Here is a 19141-nt window from a genome sequence, read left to right as displayed (position 1 = left end):
CTCCTGGACCCTTTTCTACCTCATGAAAAATAAAATTCTCTTTCTTTAAAATTCTTCTGCTCTGGATACATACTTGATGTCCCTCTAGCACATCTGACATCATAAGTTTAGTATCTACTGTTATTTTTGTGTTGCACTGAACTGGATCTTCATACAATGCTACCTTCGGTAACGCAATTTCCAGCAATGGAGCAGTTCCATAGGACTGATAGCCCTGCCTTGTGCTTTCCTGCTCCTGCTCTCCTTGAATAGCATGTACAGGGAAGAGCGCTCAACAGGAGGATTCACAGGGAGTGGACAGGGAAGTACGGCTGTGCCTTTTTTTCTGTATGAGAAGTAAAACATTTAAAAACAGCATCAGCATCCATTAGCTTCCTCCAACCTTTCTCTCTGATTAGGCATGGCAAGGTAATTAAACTTAGTAATAACTTTCCAGAACATAGCACTGTGCAATCTAATTGTTTGATTTTTGCTGAGATGATAAATCCTAGCTCAGAAGAGTCCATGGGAATAGGGCTCTCAAAGACAGATCAGCACATAGGAAATGAACCTAACTCCTACACACAGAATATAATTAGTTACACGCCACTTTCAGAATTCTTCACAGAGATAACTTTTAACTGATAGGAATCCATACATTTTGGGAATGCAGATTTCAAATACACACACACACACACACACACCCCACACCCCACACATATATATATACACATACAATATATCAAACAGGTAGGCAAATATGTGAGCATTTTAAAAATCCCAATATACTTACAGTTTTTTCATTATTTTCAAAAGCTTCTCTAGCTTCCTCGAATGTGCAGACTTCTTCTTTGCACTCACGCTCAATGTTGCCCTGTCTTATTTCTTCAAAAAGTCCATTAGCTCTTGGGTAGCGCTTTAATACTGAATTGGCTTTTTCTCCTGTGAGGAAAACTAAAGAGATATATAATAATAAGTACAAAAATATAATAAAAATCCCATCCGGGAAGTTAATATATAAAATGGAAACAGCTAGGTGCTCTTTAGAAAACACAGCCAACATCATAGACCTCTTTCGGTGACTCAGCAGTGAAGATAACAGCTCCAAACTACTGTATCTGGTATATTCTTCATCATGTGGGTATGCCCTTTCAGTAGCAGTTGCCCTGAGCAGGGACAGTGACATAATTAACTATGCTATATTCAGACTTTAGCACATTCCTGCCAGCCCTGGATGTTTAAATATAGTAATAATGATAGCACTAGTTAAATTCATTAATGTAAGTGGATACCCCCAAGGCATTCTACTGTTGGAAAGCAGCAACCAAATCAAAATCCAATCTCTAGACTATCAGTATTTGTTCATCTAGCTAAAAATAAATAAAACCTCAATTGACCTAATAATATAAAACCAGAGAATACTGGCTTGAATGAAAAAGAGGCAACAAAACAGGATTATGAATTTGGCCATAATACATTCCAAGAAAATACTAATAATAATTTTGTCCTAAATGCAGTTAAGTTAAATATAGTATGACACTTCATTGCCCTTCAAAAATGAAAATTATTTTGCATGATCTGTAGAGGAATCTCATATACACATTCAAAATGCATCTTGCAACCCAGTAAGATAAATAAGGTGATAGTTATGTGTACACTTTTGGGAATGCTTTTTCTTTTTATATACAAACATATTTAAGTTCTACTTTAATTATGTTCCTCGGAAAGTATTTTTAGAGGCATAAATTTAATACCACCAGAATTTTAATCTTCACCAAAGAAAAAGGTATAGAGACTTTTCTAATGTTATACATTTCTAACATGGGAGAAGGCATATTGCTGATTGTTTCAAGATACTAGAAAAGGTATACATTTGTCAAAGAACATTTTGAAGTAAATAATAAAAAATAAATATTCTTTTAAAAATGGTCATAGCAATTAATTCAACTTTTGCCTCATTGCAGAAATGTGTATTTCACTTTATATAAGATATGGATTCATTATTTAAGATTCTTTAAAGTACCAAATTGATCCCAGCTAGATGGCACCTACACTAGGGTGAAAATCATGGCAGGCTTTCAATAACATTTTCCTTCCTCTGTACCTCACAAGGGACCCCATTTATATAAAATGAATCATAGCTATAGAATGACATTAGAACAAACCTTGAAACATAAAAATCACGGTGCCAGCATTATGGCATAGTGGTTAAGTTGCCACCTGCAACACCAGCACCCTGTTTGGGCACCAGTTCCAGTCCTGGCATCTCTACTTCCAATCCAGCTCCCTGATAATGTGCCTGGGAAAAGCAATAGAAGATGAACAAAGTATCTGGGCCCTTGGTCCCCACATGGGAGATCCTGATAAAGCTCCTGGCTCCTGGCTTTGGACTGGCCTAGCCCTGACCATTGTGGCCATTTTGGGAATGAACCAGTGGGTGAAAGATCTCTATCTATCTAGCTCTGTCTTTATCTTTCTCTGTCTCTTACTATAAGTAATTTTCAAATAAATGCTTAAAAATCATAAATATTATAGTAAATATTATAAAGGAAGCCAGACGGGTGCTGTTGAGTTGGAGAATAATAGTGGAATTTTCTAGCAGTGCTTTTCAAATTTCAGCAGCATCAGAAGTCTCAAGAGGACTGACTACAGAAATTGTTGGGCCCACCCCAGAGTTTCAAATCTATAGGCCTGGGGCAGGACAAGAAACTGCATTTGATGGGGCCAGCGCTGTAGTGTAGCAGGTAAAGCCACCACTTGTAGTGCCAGCATATGGGCACCAGTTCGAGTCCTGGATGCTCCACTTCCAATCCAGTTCTCTGCTATAGCCTGAGAAGGCAGTACAAGATGGCACAGCTCTGGCTGTTGTGGCCAGTTGGGGAGTGAACCAGCAGACAGAATATCTCTCTCTCTCTCTGCTTCTCCTTCTCTCTCTGCGTAACTCTGACTTTCAAATAAATAAATAAATCTTAAAAAAAAAAAGAAAGTGCATTTGCAATCAGTTTCAGATAACTCTGATATTCCATGTCTCATTATCACATGTTGAGAATCACTACCCTAATGCAAGTTCCTAATACCAGTTCTGAGGTAGGTATTTATACAATGCTGAGATTAACAAATTTAAAGAGATCTTTTACTGTGTGGTTCTTTCAGAGCCCTTAACATACATTTGTTTTTATATAATTTTTATTTATATAAGAAGAATAAATTTCATGTATTTCATATTTATACAGATTTAGGAGTATAGTGACATTTCACACTCTACCTTCCATCACATCCATGCTTCTACCCTCTCTCCTCCTTCCTTATTATTTATTTTAATTTTTACAGACATACTTTCAGTTTATTTTCTTGGATAATAATTTATTTTATTTTGTTATTTCATTTTAAATAAAGTAAACAAATTTCCTATATTTAGGAACATAATGATACTCCCTACCCTACCCTGCCTCTTACCCATGCTCCCACCCTTCCTCCTCCTTCCTCTCTTATTCCCTCTCAATTTTTACAATGATCTACTTTCAATTTACTTTATACTCCTAAGATTAACCCTACACTAAGAATTCAACAAATAGTAAGAATAAAAACACTGTTCCTCAACAGTAGAGGCAAGGGTTGTAAAAATAATCAAATCTCAAAATGTCAATTTAGCTCATATACATTACATTTTTTTGTACTCTATTAGTTACCACATACCATGGAAAACTTATGGCATTTGTTTTTTTGGGAATGGATTATTTCACAAGTATAATGATTTCCAGTTGCACCCATTTTGCTGTAAAAGGCAGGATTTCATTCTTTTTTATGGCTGAGTAGTATACCAAAATGTATTTATACCATATTTTCTTTATCCAGTTATCAGCTGAAGGACATCTAGGTTGATTCCATTTCTTAGCTACTGTGAATTGAGCTGCAATAAAGATGGGGGTACTGATGACTCTTTCATATGCTGATTATTATTTTATATGAATAAATTCCCAGGAGTGGGATGGCTGGGTCATATGGTAAATCTATTTTTAGCTTTCTTAGGAATCTCAAAACTGTCTTCCACAATGACTATACTAGTTTACATTCCCAACAACAATGTAGTAGGGTACCTTTCTCCCCACATCCTCACCAGCATTTATTGTTTGTTGATTTCTGTATGAGAGCCATTCTTACTGTGGTGAGGTGAAACCTCATTGTGGTTCTGATTTGCATTTCCCTGATGGCTAGTAATCCTGAGCATTGTTTCATATGTCTGTTGGCCATCTGAATTTCCTCTTTAAAAAAAATGTCTGTTTGAGTCCTTTGCCCATTTCTTAACTGGATTGCTTGTTTTATTGTTGTTGAGTTTCTTAAGCTCTTTATAGATACTGGATATTAATCCTTTATCAGTTGAAATGGTTTGAAATTATTTTCTCCCATTCTGTCAGTTGCCTCTTCACTTTGTTGACTGTTTCTTTTGCAGTGTAGAAGTTTCTTAGCTTTATGTAATCTCATTTGTCTATATTTGCTTTTATTGCCTGTGCTTCTGGAGTCTTCCAGAAAGTCTTTGCCTATGCCAATATCTTGCAGAGTTTCCCTAATGTTCTCCTCTAATAATTTAATGGTATTGGGTCATAGATTTAGATCCTTGATTCATTTTGAGTTGATTTTTGTATAAGGTGTAAGGTAGGGGTCTTGTTTCATAGTTCTGCATGCAGAGATCCAATTTTCCCAGCACTATTTGTTGAAGAGACTGTCCATTCTCCAGGGATTGGTTTTAGTTCCTTTGACAAAGATTAGTTGGTTGTAGATACATGGATTAATTTCTGGAGTTTCTATTCTGTTCCTTTGGTCTTCATGTCTATTTCTGTGCCAGTACCAGGCTGTTTTGATTATAACTGCCCTGTAGTATGTCTTGAAATCTGGTATTGTCATGCCTCTGGCTTCATTTTTGCTGTTTAGGATTGCTTTAGCTATTCAGGGTCTCTTGTGCTTTCATAGGAATTTTAGCATCATTTTTTCTAGTTCTGAGAAAATGCTTATAAATCTTCTCATAAGGTGCATGGTACGTGTATTTATCATATTTATTTGACAAAGTGGTCTTTTTCAAGTAACATTTCAGTGAATTACAACTTCCTAGCCATTGTCCTTATTTATATCTTCTGAACTGATGTACAATTCTCTTCTATATAATAGGCCAACTAATTCATGAAGAAAGTAACTGGTTCCCTTTGGGGTTCTCTTCATATTTATGGATAAACATGTCTTGCTTCTTAATCTGTTTGTTATATAAAATAGATATGAGTCTCTGTACCATCTTTCTCTGATAAAATGCAGTGCCCTACATCAAGTACAATATTCTGTGTGTCATCTGACATGTGCAAATTTGATCAGGACTGTAAGCTTGTTTGTTTTTACACCCAATACATATGTTAATGCAGTCTAAAATATCTTTTGGGTCATGGATCATGGATCATTTTGCCTGAAGATAAACCAATCCATAATAATATATTTTGAGCTTTTAAGAGAAAAAATCTAAGTACTCCAAAAAGAAAATAATTTTTACGTACTATCTGAATGGAAAAGGGGAGTCAATGAAAGTAGCAAACACCAGAAAGCAGATTAATTTAGAAGGATAAGCAACTAGAAGGTAATGTTACAGGACATATATCCTCTAATCCTAGCCTAATCAAATTACCAAGAGCATTCCATAAACATCTATGTATTTCTTGTACTGGGAAGCAAGGTAATTTAAAACTGAGAACTCTAGATGGACTAAGCTGGCAAGTAGATTTTATCTTACTTGCCAAATCTGGTGAATTAGAAGATAGCACTTAGAGTTAATCTAACCACAGTAGGAAAGTTACTGTTATAGATTAGTTATGTCTGCCTTATATAAGGGCACAGGAAGTAGTGGCAGAGTATTTGTCAGTCCTCAGAAAAGTAATGCGAAAATCATGTGGACACAACATGATGACACCAGAATTAGATTTTTAATTGTATGAATTAACCCACAGCTGTCAGGAACCAAGTACACACCTCAGTCAGTGATTACATGATTTGTTAAGTATACAGAATATACATGTGCTTTGAGAATACAACACTTAGGTGTTATATTAAACAGTTAGTTTTCCCACTAAAGGAAATAAAGAAAAACCTAAGCCTTTTAATTCAGATTCAGTTAGGAAACACCCATACCAAAAAACAAAAATCAAATCTAAGACTGAAAGACACATATATGGCCCCAAAATAACTGTATTTATTAAAAATATAACTACTTATTCATAATTTCAAAAATAAATAAGCTTTACTTATGTTTTCTGTTCAAAAGAAAACATAAATAATTTATAAAACTTCTCAGGCAACTTCCTAAATTATTGAGTTAAATAAAAATACTCAGTAGTATAATAAATTTATGATATTTAATGCACTGTAGGTTACCAAAATTGACATTTTAGCACAAAAATCTTTAGCCAAGTGAAATTATGTTAATAAATTTGCTGAAAAACAACAAAGGATAAGATCTGAAATTTAATAGCCCACTTAGAGAAATTTCTATTGCATTTATCTAATCAATTATCTCAACTAGAGCCTGATTTCATTAGAACAGCTACTGTTTAAAGCTGCAAATGTTTGCTTTTATTTTAATTGAACAAAATTATTTTTCTTAGAACATACTTACTAGACACATATTATGTATATCATGATAACATGCCAGCCACATGGATGAATAGCTGATGACCTCTGCTCTCAAGGTTCTTCAGTACAAGAGGTAACAAAGAACAAAAGAGGTACATAGAGGGCTCTACTGTTAGATTAATCATGAAGGGTTCTCTTTGAGGTCAGAAGGGTGGCACATTTCTATTAGATATGTGTATTTGGAGTTGAGGGAGCGACCTAGAGAATAACATCCAGAAAGTATATTTGAGCTGATTTTTAATTTTTTTTATCTTTGACAGGCAGAGTGGACAGTGAGAGAGAGAGACAGAGAGAAAGGTCTTCCTTTTGCCATTGGTTCACCCTCCAATGGCCACCGCGGCCGGCACGCTGTGGCCAGCGCATCGCGCTGATCCAGGAGCCAGGAGCCAGGAGCTTCTCCTGGTCTTCCATGCGGGTGCAGGGCCCAAGCATTTGGGCCATCCTCCACTGCACTCCCGGGCCACAGCAGAGAGCTGGCCTGGAAGAGGGACAACCGGGACAGAATCCGGCACCTTGACCGGGACTAGAACCCGGTGTGCCGGCGCTGCTAGGTGGAGGATTAGCCTATTGAGCCACGGCGCTGGCCTGAGCTGATTTTTTAAGGATTCACAGTATTGGGGCAAGCAAAGATAGCACAGAAAGATAAAAAAAAGACCCCAGGAAAATGAAAGAGAGAAGATGACTTGGAATTGAGTAAAAATAAGGGACATAAATCAGGTACAGTGAGCTAGTCAGTAGAGCTAGAGTAGAAGATTCAAAACAGGACAAGAGGGAAGGAAATAAAGCCAAAAACTGGCCCATTGCCATATCATGGAGGCACCTAATGCTACACTAAGATATCTGAACTACAAAAGAACTTCAGAAAGTTCATGGAAAATTGAATTAACAGTAAGTTTTTGGTTCGAATTTATTTTTTTAAATCTATGTACGCAAAGGTTTCTCAAAAAGTTCATGGAAATGAGTATTATGAAAACTCAAGCTAGGGCTGGATCTGCTCTTAGCTGGGATTCTAAAACTCAATCAGCATCACCCACGTGGGTGACAGGAACCCAATTACTTGAGACATCACTGCTGCCTCCTAGGATGTAAATTAGCCGGAAGCTAGAATCAGGAGCCAGAGGTGGGAATCAAACTCAGGAATTGTGATACGGAACAAAAGCATCCTAATTTGTGTCCTAACCACTACACCAAACATCTGCCTCAAGCTTCTCTTTTAATTCCATTTTCCATTAACTTTTTGAAGTGCCCTCATATTTGGTAGTCATATAATGTTTCAAACCACTACTTTGAGGAGAATAACTTAGGAAACTGTGTGTGTGTGTGTGTGTGTGTGTGTTTACAACAAATTTGGGAGCAGAATGAAGGGAAAATGGAAGGTAAAATGCCTGGCAAACAGTTAATTAACAGTAGATCAAGTTATTCAAGAATCAGATTATGTTTTAGAGTGGTGGCAACAGGCATGGAAACAAACATAAAACATAGGGGCATTGGGTAATATCTTTGGTCACTTCACCCACCAGGCACCTTCTTCTCAGGCAAACCAAATCTCATCAGTGTATAAATTGTTTCTTTTATCCTCCATAATTTTGCACCTAAGTCTTCCTCTGCCTCATGAACTGTTTCCATTCAGATAGAATATCCTCTGAAAACCTTCTCAGACTTGACTCCTTACATCATTAGACAGGGTTGCTATGGACTTTCAGTGTTGATGCATACTTTGATTACAGCAATTAATTAAATTTTATTATAATTTTGATAAGACTATCTGGTTTCTTGAGGGCAATGCCCAGGTATTGTTAATACATTGATCCAATGTCTGTTTTTCACAGCAGTTGGTAAAGAAGTTGGTACAGGACAGGATTCAGCAAGTGTGTAATAAACAAAAAGGTATAATGAGAGACTTGGAGGCTGAATGACTAGAATCTTGGAGGCCATGTGCCATGTCTATAATTATGAAGCATCACTGCAAAATTAATGTACCACTGTGAAATATATTTTATACTATATAAAATATATTGACAACAACATTTCCAGGAGAGGGCACTTGTGTATCCTTTTCATAGTGGGAGAAAAAATGCCTTCTGCAATCTGTAGAATACTATTTGTGCTTTCTTTGGAGTAGACATTTATGTTGTATAAAATCCTCCTCTAGCAGTTACAGAAATGTAGAGCAGTTGGCTATCTACTTCTTCTCTGGGAAGAGAGCATAGCCAGATGCTTTTTGGCTTGCCAAGGAACACATTGGTCCCCAAGTGTGCAGCAAAACGTTCTGAGATGCATGTAGAATTTTTTACATTTTTGAAGTAAATGCAGTGATACTCAGCATCTTTCAGATGCCATATAAACAAATAGTTTGAGGTATTTCAATTTCATTATTAGATAGTCCTACACTTTTTGTTTGTGAGGCTGGAGGTTTGGCTGTGATAAAAAAGTGTCATGTGAACCATCAAGGTGGAATACGAAATGGCAGTGACAGTATCCAATTTGATCCCAAGATTTGAGAACATATGCAGGGCCCAACAGACATATACATCGATTCATATGTAATTGTATGGTTATGTAAGACTGAAATAAAAATGAAACGTTATTTCAACTTATGTATATGATTTTTAGTAGCTACTATGTTGTCAGGATATAAATACTGACTAATTGCTTAACCCTAATTACTTAATTAAAGGAATTCCTAGATTTTTTTGACCTATGGCTTCAATGAAAAAACAAATCACTATGAAAACTAAGGGAACAATAAACTGAGCAAGTTTACTACTCCTCTCCCAAGTCCCTCTGGCACACCAAACTTGAGTAAGCTAGGAAGTTCCTTCTGTGTGTCATAGAAACCTGATGGGCTACTGTGGTCCTGATAAGAGTTACAGCTAACAGGAAAATATTGTGCAGTACTCTACATGATCAAGCCAGATTACCCAGTTGTACATTATCTTAAACTAGTACTTCCTCAGCCACCTTGGGCCTATGAACTTGCCTAGGGAGGACATAAGGAGTATGCACACTGAAATAGCAGGTTCACTAAATGGCTGAAATAGTTGAGACAGCAAGCCTATTGCGGAGTGAGCACAGGTGAGTGAAATGCTGGCTTGAAAGGCGTCCTCTCAGCACTGTTGGAACTTACTACCAGCCCAGCCAAGGCAACCTTTGCCTCAGTTACTATAGTGTCCTTCTAGCGACATGTGGTACCTAGTTCGGTTGCCTTATTTTTGATGTAAGACTGTTCATCACCAACAGTAGCAACAACATCAAAAGAAAGTGTAGGCTTTCCACAGACGATCCTAGCAGTCTATTATCTTTTTTTTTTTTTTTTTTTTTTGACAGGCAGAGTGAACAGTGAAAGAGGGAGAGACAGAGAGAAAGGTCTTCCTTTGCCATTGGTTCACCCCCACCAATGGCCACTGCGGCCGGAGCACTGCGCTGATCCGAAGGCAGGAGCCAGGTGCCTCTCCTGGTCTCTCATGCGGGTGCAGGGCCAAAGACTTGGGTCATCCTCCACTGCACTCCCGGGCCACAGCAGAAAGCTGTACTGGAAGAGGGGCAACTGGGAAAGAATCCGGTGCCCCGACTGGGACTAGAACCCAGTGTGCCAGCGCCGCAGGCAGAGGATTAGCCTATTGAGCTGCGGTGCCGGCCCTATTATCTTTTCTTCAGTGAGAGAGTCAGGAACAACTCTTCTAAGACCTAATGTGTAACCCTGAATATCTTTGAATTTCCATGGGAACAAAACTTGTCAGAGAAGGAAGAAATGTATTGCTGCAATATGAAGAGCTTCAGGTTGTTTAACTTAGGACACAAATGTGATCTCACTGATATTCCAAGCTTGTTAAAGTGGTGCACATCAGTAAGGAAAAAGGTTTCAGAGAAAACAGCTATGCAAAGAAAAAGACCTAAGCATAACTTCTTTACCTGTAAAGTTGGAATAACAGCACCAATCTCATAGTTATAAATAAAGTAATATACAAAGTTTTTCTCAGGGCTTATCAAACAAAGAATAAATATTGAGTAAATAGTACCACGCCTTATCATTATCATTGTGGCAGTGATTCCATGAAAGGAAATTTATCAAACTTCCCTTTTAGTTTATGGATCCTATCTGCTATTTGGATCATCCTCTTATCCTAACTCAGGAATATGGAAAAATAGAATATTCTTCAATTTCATTTTACCATAATAACTTGTGGGAAATAATGGTTAACTTTTTCACAGCTAGTATTTAGAATTTATTGTACAGTGGGGCTCATGTGCCCAACAAGTTGTCACAAATTTATAGCTTAGTTATATTGGCATGTAGTATTTGTTTAGGCAGGAACTAGAAAGCATAAATCCACTCAGGAGATCAGCTATTGGGGCAGGTGTTGTGGTGCAATAGGTTAAGCTACATCCAGAATCCCATATCAGAGTCCCCATATTTGAGTCCCAGATTCACTGATTCAGATTCAGCTCCCTGCTAATGCGCCTGAGCAGGCAGCGTATGACAGCCCAAATACCTGGACCCCTGCCACCCATGTGGGAGACCAGGATGGAATTCCTGGCTCCTGCCTTCAGCCTGGCTCAAACCTGGCTTTTGCAGCCATTTTAGGGAGTGAAACAGTGGATGATCTCTTGCTCTCCCTCCCTCTGTCTTTCCCTCCTTCCTCCACTGTCAATGTGCCTTTCAAATAAACAAATAAATCATTTTAAGAAGAGCTCAGGGGTTGGCGCTGTGGCATAGTGGATAAAGCCACGGCCTACAGTGCCAGCATCCCATAAGGGGTCTGATTCAAGTCCCAGCTGTTCCACTTCCACTCCAGCTGCCTCCTAATGCTCCTGGGAGAACAGTGCAAGATGGCTCAAGTACTTGGGCTCCTGCACCCATGTGGGAGGCCTGGAAGAAGCTCCTTGCTCCTGGCTTCAGATCAGTGCAGCTCTGGCCATTGCAGCCACTTGGCGAGTGAACCAGTAGACGGAAGAGCTCTGTCTCTCTCTCTGTAACTCTGCCTTTCAAATAAATAAGTAAGTCTTTTTTAAAAAAAAAAAAAAGAAGAGCTCAGATATTTAAAAAATAATTTGAAGTTGCAGGATTGATCTAGTCAGAGTGGGAATATTAAAAGTTTGAAAAGAAACAATTGTTATTAATATCTCTACTACCCCAAGCCTGCTTCCTAAGGACAATGTGGAGGTTATGATCATTATTTAAAAAATTTTAAAAATATCTTTGTACTACCGGAGGCATACAATGAAATGCCAGATGATAACAAGGAGGTTTCCTGGAGTAATTGTGGATAATATGCCAGAAATGGATTTCTGTAAGAGAAATGACAAAAAAGGTAAAGTATGTCTATAAAGTCAATATTGTTTAAAAACAAAACAAACATGGTTCTCCCAAAGTGATACTAACTACTTCAATATGGTTTTCTTAAAAGCTAAATTTAGGTTATATATTCAGATGTATCTTTTCTAATGATTTTATGCTTCAGAAGGAAAAATGAGATACAGAGAAATGGCCTAATAGCTTCTCCCACAAAGGAAGATAAAGAGCCAACTTTTCTTTGAAGGGTTTTTAAATCTTAAAACCTTCTTATCAAAAATAATTCAAGAAATAGCAGATGACGGCAATAAAAAATTACCAGCAATTACACTGACTGACTTTAAAGGATATTCTAATGTGGTACTTCTGAACTAGGGACAATGCCTTCCCTACTAGAAACAAATATGGAATTAATGAACCATCTACTTTGGCATAGTTAAGCACACAATCAGTTGAAATAATCAAAATAGGAAATTTCCAGAGATAGCTATTTCTCCAATTACTAGTACATCAATTACAGCAAAAATATTAGTAGTCTTAATGCTTATAGTTTTTGCAACCCTAAAATTTCCCTTTTAGTTTGTGGATCCTATCTGTACTGATTATACATTCTGTCCCATATGTAAGAATATAGATATAGGGGCTGGTGCTGTGGCGTAGCAGGTAAAGCCACTGCCTGCAGTGCCAGCATGCCCTATAGGTGCCAGTTCAAGTTCTGGCTGCCCCACTTCTGATCCAGCTCTCTGCTATGGCCTGGGAAAGCAGCAGAGGATGGCTCAAGTCCTTGGGCCTCTATACCCACATGGGAGATGCAAAGAATCTCCTGGCTCCTGGCTTTGGATCAGCACAGCTCCAGCCGTTGCAGTCAATTGGGGAGTGAACCAGTGGATGAAAGACCCCCCCCCTTCTCTCTCTGCCTCTTTCTCTTTCTCTCTCTCTGTAACTCTGACTTTCTAATCTTTTTAAAAAAGAATATAGATATAAATATGACTAACAATTACTATATGGTATAAAAGGCAGGTGGAGCTCATTGAGTAGAAATACTCATTTAGTTTTAATCCATATGTTTATGTTACAATGATATCTTTACAACTCATTAGCATGGTCAGTATGATATATGAATTCTATGTGATAGCTGTAATCTTGACTCTAGGACTGGATAATTGTCCTATTAGGACACATACTACATTTGACCAAAAACTACATGCCAAATGTGACTGCCGCAAAAGCACTTCGCTATCTTTCTCTTCAGCACACAACAGAACATAATGGATATAAGAAACTGGAGTTTCACTGACAAACTAGTGCTTTGTTAATTACCATATGGATTTCAGAAATTACTTTTCAGTAATGAAATCAATGCTGCTTTTATATGTGAATTTGCTCTAGAAATGATAGTATCATTCAAAGTTTGGCCTGAACACAGTTTAAAAATCTGAAGTCCTGCAGTGTGTACCCTTAGGAACGGTATTCAAAACTTGACTCCTAAAAGGCCCTAAGGATAGCGTCTGGTTTGAAAGATTCTTGATTGTTTTAATATAACTAGATGGGTTAACTAAATACCACTGCTTAAATATTTCAGAGGAACTTCCTATCTAAAGTATTGTAGGAAGAACTAAAAGGGGAAAGAAGTGAGATTTCATATAATAGTTTATATGATTGGTCTGCAAAAGTTCAAGAATAAATGTTTATTTTTTTCTATCCATGGATTTCAAATTTTTTTGCACTGAACTTATCTTTGAATTCTATTTCCATGAACTTTCTGAGTACCTTTTTGTATAACAAGTGTGTCTTCTTTTTAATGTCTATTAATTTATTTACATCTACTTGAAAGGCAGAGAGAGAGTGACAGAGAGACAGAGACAGAGAGATATGGATCCTCCATCTACTGGTTCACTCTCCAAATCCCCTGAACAGACAAACCTGGGCCAGAGCAAGGCCCAGGCGCCCAGAACACCATCTGAGGTTCTCATGGGAATAGCAGGGTTCCAAGCCTTTGGGCCATCATCTACTGCCTCCCAGGATGCATCAGCATACTGTGTTTATATTGCTCAAATCATATGAAATTAGTTTTTTAAAGCCAAGATCGTGACTTTCAGCCACATCAGATGGGTAAATCTAATATATTCTGAGTATGAGGCCACAGTGGAAACATTTTAAGAATAATAAGCTTCAAAACCATAAAATGGGGAAGTAAATGACTTTTCATGAAACACAAAAGCACGTATTAGCTATTCTGCCAGTTCTTCTTTCACTTTTCCTTTACACATTAATACAGCTTCAAATTGTGGGTGATAATTAATGTTTATCTGTCAGATGACCTCAGAGCTGAAAAGCATCTTTGAGATTCAATTAATTTGATGACTTTCTAAATTTTATTTTCCATAGAATCCTTTGAAAATCCAACCTACAGAGAAGTTAAAAACAGATAAAACACAAAACAGAATTATTCTGTCTGAAGGAAAAGTGTTACATACCAAGAGTACTTCCTTTTCTTCCCTAGCCTCATGGTAGCCCCATAGGGGCCCCTTTAGAAAACCTGGAGTTCTACTGAAAATACTGGTAACCAATGATCTATCTCAGTATCTTCATTTTACTAACTAGAAAACTAAAATGTATGGGTTAAGTGACTCAAGGACACAGTTGCTTGATTATAGGACTGGACAGTACTCTGGTCTTCAAAATCATACATACTCTCCTTTAAATCCAATTTATTTCTATTAAAAGAACAATACCAATATAATGAAGTAATAAACCACAGAGTGAGATAACATATTTGTAAAAGACATATCTGATAAAGGACTTCTATCCAAAGTGTACACAGAACTCTTAAGAGTAAGAAAGCAAACAACCAGATTAAAAAAACTGGGCAAAAGATCTTAACAAACACCACACCAAAGAAGATATACAGATGGCAAATATAAGCATGCAAAGAAGCTCCACATAATGTCATCAGGGAAGTATAAGTTAAAACAATAATGCAATAGCACTACGCACCTATTAAAATGGTCAAAATATAGAGCTCTGAGAACACCAAATGCTGGCAAGTATGTGGAGCAACAGGAACTCTTATTCATTGCTAGTGGGAATGTAAAATGGTACACTCAATTTGGAGGATAGTTTGGTGGTTTATTATAAAACTAAACATACTCTTATATTATGATTTATCAACTGATGAACTTGATTTAATTTTTAATCAAAGTAATTGAAAATATATATCCACATAAAAACCTGCCACATAAAAAAAACCTGAACATGGATATTTACAGAAGCTCTATTCATAATTGCCAAAACTTGGAATCAATCAAGGTATCTTTCAAAAGGTTAATGGATAAACAAGCTGTAGCAAACTATAGACAAAGGAATATTATTCATCTTAAGAAAATTGCTAGCAAGCTATGAAGACATGGAGGAGACTTAAATGAATACTACTAAGTGAAAGAAACCTATCTGAAAAGGTTATATATTGTATAATTCCAGCTACATGACAGTCTGGAAAAGGCAAAACTATAGAGATTATAAAAACAGCAGTTGTTTCCAGGGATTGAGTGATAGGGAGGGATGAACAGGCAGAGCACAGGGAATTTTTAGGGCAGTGAAACTATTCTGGATTATACTATAATGATGGACCCATGTAATTACACTTGTCAAAATTCATAGAATGCAGACTACCAAGAGTAAACTCTAATGTGAACCATGGACTCTGGGTGATAATGATGTGTCAGTGTAGGTTTACTGATTATAACAAATGTTCCAAGCTGATAAGGGATGTTGATAATGAGGGGGGCTATGCATATGTGGAGAGTAGGAATTATATTGAACATTTCTGTACCTTCTGTTAGTTTTGCTGTGAACCTAAAACTTCTCTAATAAATAAATACTATTTTAAAGTGGTAATAATAAAATTCATGAGATGTAAAGTAGGCCATATCTCTAAAGATTTCTTTTCTTTTATTCTAAATCAGTGGTTCACAACCTTGGGTGATATTGCTCCCCAGGGGACATGTGGAAATGTCTAAATACATTTCCCTTTGTCACAGCTATAATGGTGGGGAATGCTACTGGCTTCTGTGGGGAAAGGCCAAGGATGCTGATAAACATCCCACAATGCATAGGACAGCTCTCCACAACAAAGAGTTATCTAGCCAAAAATGATAATATCCATACACAAGTATACAACTAAAAAAATTGAAAACAGATATTCAAAACAAAAACTAGTACATTAATGTTCATAGCAGCACTCACTGCTAATAGCCAAATGCTGGGAAACAGTCAAATGCCCATCAACTGAATGGAAAACCAAAATATGATATATTCATACAACTGGATACAAACATTATTTGGTTGTAAAATGGAATGAGATATTGATACCAATACAACATGAGTAAACCTCAAAAACATTATGCTAAGTAGGAAGACCAAGATACATAAGTGCACAATATTATGTGACAAAATGGTAACATATTATATTATTTCATTTATCTGAAATATCCAGACTAGGCAATTCTCAGATCCCACCAGAGTGTGGTGTGGTGGGTAAAACCGCTGCCTGTGACACTGGCATCCCAAATGGGGCTTCAGCCAGGCTCAGCTCCCGCCATTGTGGCCATGTGAGGAGTGAACCAGTGGATGAAAGATCTCATTCTCTCTGTAACTCTGACATTCAAATAAATAAATAAATCTTTTTTTAAAAAAAGAAAATAAATTCCTAAGCCCTAGAAAAAGGAAGGAATACAAAGTGACTAGTGGGTATGGGGTCTCCTTTTGAAGTGATGAAAATATTTTACATGGTTGAACAACACTGCAATGTCCTAAAGTCTACTGAACTGTACTTTAAAATGATCAAGTCTATATTGTATGAATTTTTTAAAGATTTGTTTATTCATTTTAAAGTCAGAGTTACACAGAGAGAGGAGAGGCAGAGAGAGAGAGAGAAAGAGAGAGTCTTCCATCTGCTGGTTCACTCCCCAGTTGGTCGCAATGGCTGGAGCTGCGCCAATCCAAATCCAAAGCCAGGAGCCAGGAGCCTCCTCTGGGTCTCCCACATGGGTGCAGGGGCCCAAGGACTTGGGCCATCTTCCACTGCTTTCCCAGGCGGTAGCAGAGAGCTGGATAGGAAGTGGAACAGGCGGGTCTTGAACCAGCACCCATATGGGATGCCGGTGCTTCAGGCCAGGGCATTAAGCAGCTGCACCACAGCGCCACAGCGCCAGCCCCTATATTGTATGAATTTTGCTTCAATTAAAAAATGTCACTAGTTCTGAAGTTGTGAAACTGTGGGTAATCCTGTGCCTGGCTGGGAGACTGCCTGCCTAGCCCATGCAGGAGGTTAAGAGGGCATGACACACCATACCCCCCAGGAAAAACCCTGGCTGAGGACTCAGCACACTGAGGCCCACATATGACCTGACTGTTGGCAGGCAGCATGGGCCCCAGGCACATTTCCCCCACCCCCACTTACTGTTGATGGGCCTTGTAATTGTCAACTAGGTAAATAGCTCCCAGGTGTGGCCCAGGCCCAAAAGACCACCTGGAAGGCTATATTAGGCTACGCGACCTTCAAACTGATTGGAGAAGCATAGCGCTGGCTTTATCCTATAGGATTAGTGTTGCTACCCTGAGCTAGCTACTCCCCTTTGTCTGCACCATAAAAGCTTGTGTGTAACTGCTAATGCACGGACATGTTCGCTGAAACTGTCTCTGGTGATTCTTGTCGAAAAACGCCATTGCCCCACCATCCTGACAGTGTGGGCCTCACAGAACAAGCCCACATGAAAACATTCTAAACTTATTGTGCGAAAGGTTACTTTTTTTTCTTAAGTAAGTAAAAGGGAGAGAGGATTGCATCAATGAAAGCATGAAGCACTATGACTTTTTTAAAAAAAGTAGCCTGACCCTTAAATAGCCCATTTTTCTGGCAGGAAAGCCTTTCCAGGGAAAAATGATAGCAGTTATCAGTCCCTGGCAGATCTGTATTATTGTTATAAAATTATCAAGAGGAGAGTTTTTGATACATTTGTGACATCATCTACACTACAGAAGCATGAATATGTCACCACAATAAAGAGACTCTCAGATCTATTATAGGCCAGAAAATCAAATAATTAATTGACTTTAAATATATGCCTTCACTTGAACTATAAAGCAAAGAGCTGCAAAATAATATTAGGCACTACATTATAAGATTGTCAGTTTACAAAGCTTGTCAGCCTGAAAGTTCATTCTGTGTATGAAAATATGGAGCTGTATGCCCAGAGTTAGTTTAGAACTGGCATTAACTGAAAAGTACTTCAGTGGTGACTCAAAGAACTTGGGAATTTACTGTGGTAGCTATAAACCATCTTTCCTTCCACTAAGCCTTGATCAGCAAAGGGACATGGCTGGGTTCTTTGGACTAAAGGAGCCAATCACATCCAAGAATCTGAAGCAATCATGCAGCTATTTTCAAATAAGAAAAAAAAAGACTGTAACTGGCAGCAGTGACATTGTTTCCAAATAACACGACATATACTCATTTATACCAAAACATCAAAACATGCTAGCATTAGGTACGGAATGTGAAGATGGGAACTAACTTTTCAGATTAAGGCTTTATAGACATAAGACAAGTAAGAGAGAATTCCAAACACTAAATACTGGAAAATAAGAAACAGAATAAATGGCAAGTTATCATCACATTTTATTCTAATTCTTCTCCACTTATAAGACCTGCATGCTTGCAATCATTAAGTTATTCCAAATATTTTGTTTTCTATACAACAAAGAAAATTTAATTATTTTGAGACTCAAGGCTATTATTGCTATTTTGTAAAGGATGGGTAGAGCATCTTGCGGTTTGCTGTTATGAGATGGAAGTGCTATTCCTCAGTAAAGATGGAAAAATTAGCCATCAATGACTGCATATTAAGCTGCTACCACAAATTGCTGCTTTTGCACTTAGAAGATGCAATACCATAAGTGTATTCCAAGATAGAGAAAATTAGGTGGGAAGCAGATATAGTTAAAGAAATCAAATTCTGCTTCAACATTGTAATAAAACAACAATCCCAGAATTTCTCTAGCAAGAACACTCCCAAGAAGTCGCTTTTGGGTACTTACTGGAAGTGCTCAGCCTTGTATCATTTTGCCATGAATATACCAGTAGCTCAGGAGAAGAATGAAAAGGTGGAATAAAGCTTTAATTTCCACTTAAGATGATTAAAG

The 19141-nt window shown here is 37.6% G+C and overlaps 1 protein-coding gene across 9 annotated transcripts in view; it reads right to left on the bottom strand.

Annotated features, from left to right (window-relative positions):
* Positions 1-19141, bottom strand: part of PRRG1 (proline rich and Gla domain 1) — a 112120-nt gene that overhangs the window by 39543 nt on the left and 53436 nt on the right. For 6 of the 9 annotated variants that reach the window (XR_011385350.1, XM_008272494.4, XM_017349917.3 and 3 more), the window contains exon 3: positions 773-933. Coding sequence is in view for 4 of the 9 variants with exons in the window: in XM_008272494.4 (XP_008270716.1) it covers positions 773-933 (161 nt within the window). In the remaining 5 variants the exon portion in view is untranslated. Of the gene's footprint in view, positions 1-772; positions 2149-19141 lie in introns of those variants that run through there. The other 3 variants (XR_011385349.1, XM_070066526.1, XM_070066529.1) reach the window with 2 other exon arrangements.

Source organism: Oryctolagus cuniculus, chromosome X, assembly GCF_964237555.1.
Source record: "Oryctolagus cuniculus chromosome X, mOryCun1.1, whole genome shotgun sequence".
In the NCBI taxonomy this organism is placed as follows: Eukaryota; Metazoa; Chordata; class Mammalia; order Lagomorpha; family Leporidae; genus Oryctolagus; species Oryctolagus cuniculus.
The sequence above is the reverse complement of the archived record's forward strand: the minus strand, read 5'-3'. Positions and strand labels throughout refer to the sequence as shown.